Below are 4,537 nucleotides of genomic sequence, written 5' to 3' on the forward strand. Positions count from 1 at the left end.
CTGAGCCTTGAGCAACCTGCTCTGGTGGGAGGTGTCCCTGCCCAGGGCAGGGGTTGGGGCTGGATCATCTCTAATGTCCATTCCAACCCCTAAAATCCTATGATTTTTCTCCCACACCTCTCTCCACGCTCCAGGGCAGGATGCTCCATACCAAGTGGCCCCAGTCAGCCTCGGTGGGAGCAGTGCAGGGTGTTTCACCCTCGGTGGAAGCAGAAGGAAGCCCCGAGAAATGGGAGTTTACTCGTTAAACTGCAGAGGAACAGCAATTTCGCATCGTTCTGAGGAGAGGTATTAAAACTCCTCCTGAGCCTCGAGAGTAACCAGTAACGCAGGAAACAGTAACGCAGCAAACGATTGAACAGTTAGACAGCAAACAGTCGAACAGTAACACAGCCCACAGCTACAGGGTTTTGTGGTTTATTTCAGTCCCATTACAATGAACAGCAGCGGCAGGACAGAGAGCAGTGAGCCCCTCACCCGTGCTGGTGGCCCAGGAGAGGCCACCGGGTCATGAACCACCCCCAACCCAAAAAAGTCACCACACACACTACATTTACAAACAGTTACCCGAAATAAAGCTACTCTCCCCTTAGGTAGGGATTGAAAAAAGAAAGGGAATCATTGCTTTTGTCTCCCTTTAAAGGGTGACTTCGTTGTTTTCAAGGCTGTGACGATCCTGGGAATCCTCAGCGCTCTCCAGTGTTTGGTTGCTGGTATCATCAGAGATCTCAGACGAAGCCTGGTCCTGGCTCTCCCTGCTTTCCACACTGGGGTGACTATCCCCTCGGACACCAGACTTGCTGTCAGCACTGTCTGCCTCATGGCTCTCGAATTTCTGCCTGCTGTCGTTTTCCAGGCTCTGGTCACGCTGGTTGCTGTCCAGGTCGCTGCTGTCCTGCCCGTGGCTCTTGTCAGACCATTCCATACTGCTGGCATGTTTCCCCAGGGAGCTGTGGGAGGCAGAATCCTCCTGGGAGAGCCCTGTTTGCTGGCTGTCTGCATCCAGGTCACTCTCATCTTCCTCAGTGGCATCATACATGAGCTGTGTTAGACAGCAGAACAAGAAAGAGCCATTGACACTCGTGAGGAGCTGATCCATCGGCAAGTGCTGCTGTACTGCACTAAAACAGGCTGCTCAGGCTGTGGGGACACGCAAAGCCTGCATGATATAGCTCTGCCTGGAGACACTGTGCTCTTTTATGGAGTTCTACAAACTTCCACCTCGTGAGAAACTCATGTTTGATCCTGGCCTTAGATTTCATGTGTGCAAGTATATCATGATAGTGCAAATTGCAGCACTGTGCAGCTTGCAGGCTACACTCCTGTCCTGGTGCATCAGCAGCCATCAACACCCCCTGATTTGGAGGATCCAGAGAGAGGAAACACATTCCTTCACTTATACTTGCTTTCCCCTCACCAATTCTTTTCAAAAGTGACTCCCATAAAATGACATTTTCAGATTCACTCCCCATTTCCAAAATCATGGATACTCTGCTCAGGGCTATTTACCTTTTTTGCAGCCTTGTGGAGTTTGATAGCCTTCACCAGTGCAGCTTTTGCCTTCAACCTGTAGGCCACACTGTCACCTCTGCCAGCATTGTCTCCCCGGGTGAAAGGTACAGTGACTGGGATGTCTGTGGGAAAACCTGTGACAACCTCATCGGATTCATCTGTGTCATTGGAATCATTATCATCGTCGTTGTCATCATCCACATCTTCATGGCTCTTGCTTGACACATCAGGGAATTGCTGGAAAAGATTTATTATGCATCAGGCAAATGGACAGAGAGGTGAGATGTGCAGATTGGTTTCTGTCCTGCTCTCCCAGGGCTTATGCACTGTTGAGGAGCTCTGTGCAGACATTGCTCTGAATTCCCCTCACTCTGCCTGAGGTTTATTTAGGGAGAGATGGTTACAGCAAGAACCACATTAGACTGAGGAGAGTGAGTGCAGCTACTCACTGGCTGCTCTGCAGCACTCAACTGGCATTTTGTCCTTCAAAACACTTACTGGTTGTGCTGGGTCATCCACGCTTTCTTCTGAAGAGTAGAGAGTCTGAAAGCAAAAGACTCACTATTAGTACACAGAGGCACGTAAAGCAGAGCTGAGCAGCACGTTGTCTATTCTTGAAGCACTTAATCCTAACTTGCAAATTTTGGCATTGAAAGACGCTTTGCTCTCTCTTCCAGTTAGGTGCCCATACCTGCTGAGGTGACGCCAGGTCATCCTGTGAGTGCTGCTGACTCTCCCAAGACTGAGAATTCACATGGTCGTGGTGGTATCTGTGCAACTTATGGCCCCTGGAGTCCTTCAAGAGGAGATAAAAGGTGGAAGGGTTATTCCACAAAGGAGCAGGCAAAGCTGCCTGTGTCCCAACCTCTGTTTCCAGACAAATGTGGTATCTCCAACACATGCTCCTTCTGCATGGGATGGGTCCTCAGCTATTCATTGCAGTAGGAAGAGGACTCAGAACAAGTCATGATCCCAGATGAACATCATACCCAAACAACATGATACACAAGATGTGCTCTTCCCCTGGCAGAGCCTGGGGAATTTCAGATCAGTTTCTCCAGCTTAACTGAGTGAAGTTTGGAGTTATAGTGATCAACCATTGTTTCTACTAATTCTCAGGCCCTTTTCCCAAAAGGGATTTATCTCTGTCATCATGAAGGCTCTAAACTAAACGCAGTAGCTGCTTCTCAGGTCAAAGGATTGATTTTTTGTGGGTACAAATCAAATACACAGTTCACTTACATCACTCCAAAAGATCATGGGGACTGGAATAAAGTACACCAAGTATTGTCATCTGATCCACACTAACCAATGTGGGTTATAGCAGATGTGCCATGCCATAGTCCTTTTCTCCTTTTAACTGAGAGCTAACACATTTTTCATTAAGAAGTAAGGTTTCCAGTGCTGGTCCAGAGATAGAGCTAATGAAAGGTCACAACCAGGACACCTGACACAGCACAGAGTCTACAGACATCAGTGGCTCTCTGCTTCAAAATTGGCCCATAACAGCCAGGTGAGGATGTGTTTTGCAAGCAGATAGAGCCATAAAACTCGTGCCAGAAAATGTGTATTACAGGAAGCAAAAAAACCACCAAGAAGTGTTTATTAAAGAAAACGAATAGAAAGACAAGAGGGCCTTACATATTTCTCTTCGGAGCTGGCAGAAGTGGCATGCTGCTTGAATTTTCTCACCTTGAAGTGACAGGAGAGACAAAGCATTTATCAGTATATCTCTCTAACATGCAAAGAAGATAATGCAAGTGATGGGTGAGATATGTTTGTGGTTTACTCACTGGCCATGCTGTGGTGATGCTGATAAGGCACAAACACAGAACTGCCACCTTCATTGTGATGTTTTACCTGGAAAATAGTTTGGAACAGTGAGTCAACAAGGTAAAATACCACACAAATACTACAGGATTTTCCTTTTTGCTGGGGTGCTTCACTATGCCAAATGAGCTCCCTGCTGTGGATTCAACCTGCCCATGCTAATTGTTTTCCTCTGTCCTCCATCAGCACCTCACACCAGCTGGTTTGCAATGACTTACCAACTCCAAAGCTACAAGAATGTTAAAAGCAGTTACTGGGAAGAGCTGAGCAGTGGTGAGAGGAGCCACACTGAGGAGGAGAACTTCCAGGGAGGTGATTCTGCCCCTGGACTCGGCACTGGTGAGGCCACACCTTGAATCCTGTGCTCAGCTCTGGGCTCCTCAGCTCAGGAGGGACATTGAGGGGCTGGAGCAGGTCCAGAGAAGAGCAACGAGGCTGGTGAAGGGACTGGAGCACAAGTGCCATGAGGAGAGGCTGAGGGAGCTGGGGGTGTTCAGCCTGGAGAAGAGGAGGCTCAGGGGAGACCTTCTCACCCTCTGCAACTCCCTGACAGGAGGTTGGAGTCAGGTGGGGGTTGGTCTCTTCTCCCAGGCAACCAGCAGCAGGACAAGAGGGCACAAACTCTACCAGGGGAGGTTTAGGCTGGATATTAGGAAGAGATTTTTTTATGGAGAGAGTGCTCAGGCATTGGAATGTGCTGCCCAGGGAGGTGATGGATTCCCCATCCCTGGAGGTTTTCAAGCTGAGACTGGATGTGGCACTTAGTGCCATGGTCTAGTGACCATGGTAGGGTTGGACTTGATGATCTTGGAGGTCTCTTCCAACCAAGTTGATTCTATGAGTTTATCACTCCTGTCATCTACTGGCTTGCACAGGTAAAAAAAAATCTTTGGGAAAAACAAAGTGTTATCACTATTAGCTTTGCTGTATCTTCATTCTTTTAACATCATTTTTGTTTTTCAGAAGATACAAAATAAGACAAAGTCCACTTGGATTCTCTTGCCAGCTGTTTTAAAACTAGTTTTCAGGGTTATTGAGTGGCTGAGCAAAGTCAGTTTGTATGAACACAAATGGTTTTATTGATAAACCTTTATTTCCCTCTCTAGAAGTCTGAATAAAAGAACCTGTTTTAAAACAAGAGATGAAGGAAAATAGCTGCCCCCATTTCAGTTTTAACAATTTAACAAATGATTCC

General features: G+C 47.4%; 1 protein-coding gene across 1 annotated transcript; it reads right to left on the bottom strand.

Moving 5' to 3' along the window:
* Positions 1 to 637: 637 nt before the first annotated feature.
* SPP1 (secreted phosphoprotein 1) lies at positions 638 to 3,359 on the bottom strand. Its single transcript, XM_009073853.1, has 6 exons — positions 3,306 to 3,359; positions 3,154 to 3,204; positions 2,204 to 2,308; positions 2,011 to 2,055; positions 1,510 to 1,749; positions 638 to 1,042 (listed from the first exon to the last, which is right to left on the bottom strand). The coding sequence occupies exons 1-6, from the start codon at positions 3,357 to 3,359 to the stop codon at positions 638 to 640; spliced, it is 900 nt and encodes a 299-aa protein (XP_009072101.1).
* Positions 3,360 to 4,537: the final 1,178 nt, after the last annotated feature.

This window comes from Acanthisitta chloris, unplaced genomic scaffold (assembly GCF_000695815.1).
Source record: "Acanthisitta chloris isolate BGI_N310 unplaced genomic scaffold, ASM69581v1 scaffold2164, whole genome shotgun sequence".
Lineage (NCBI taxonomy): Eukaryota > Metazoa > Chordata > Aves > Passeriformes > Acanthisittidae > Acanthisitta > Acanthisitta chloris.

Excerpts from the sequence above, each read along its gene's own strand:
- SPP1 (XM_009073853.1), bottom strand. The coding sequence starts at position 3,359 with ATGAAGGTGGCAGTTCTGTGTTTGTGCCTTATCAGCATCACCACAGCA. Across the intron at positions 3,205-3,305 it reads GCATCACCACAGCATGGCCA|GTGAGAAAATTCAAGCAGCA; the intron begins GTGAGTAAACCA and ends TGTCACTTCAAG. Across the intron at positions 1,750-2,010 it reads TGGATGACCCAGCACAACCA|CAATTCCCTGATGTGTCAAG; the intron begins GTAAGTGTTTTG and ends AATCTTTTCCAG.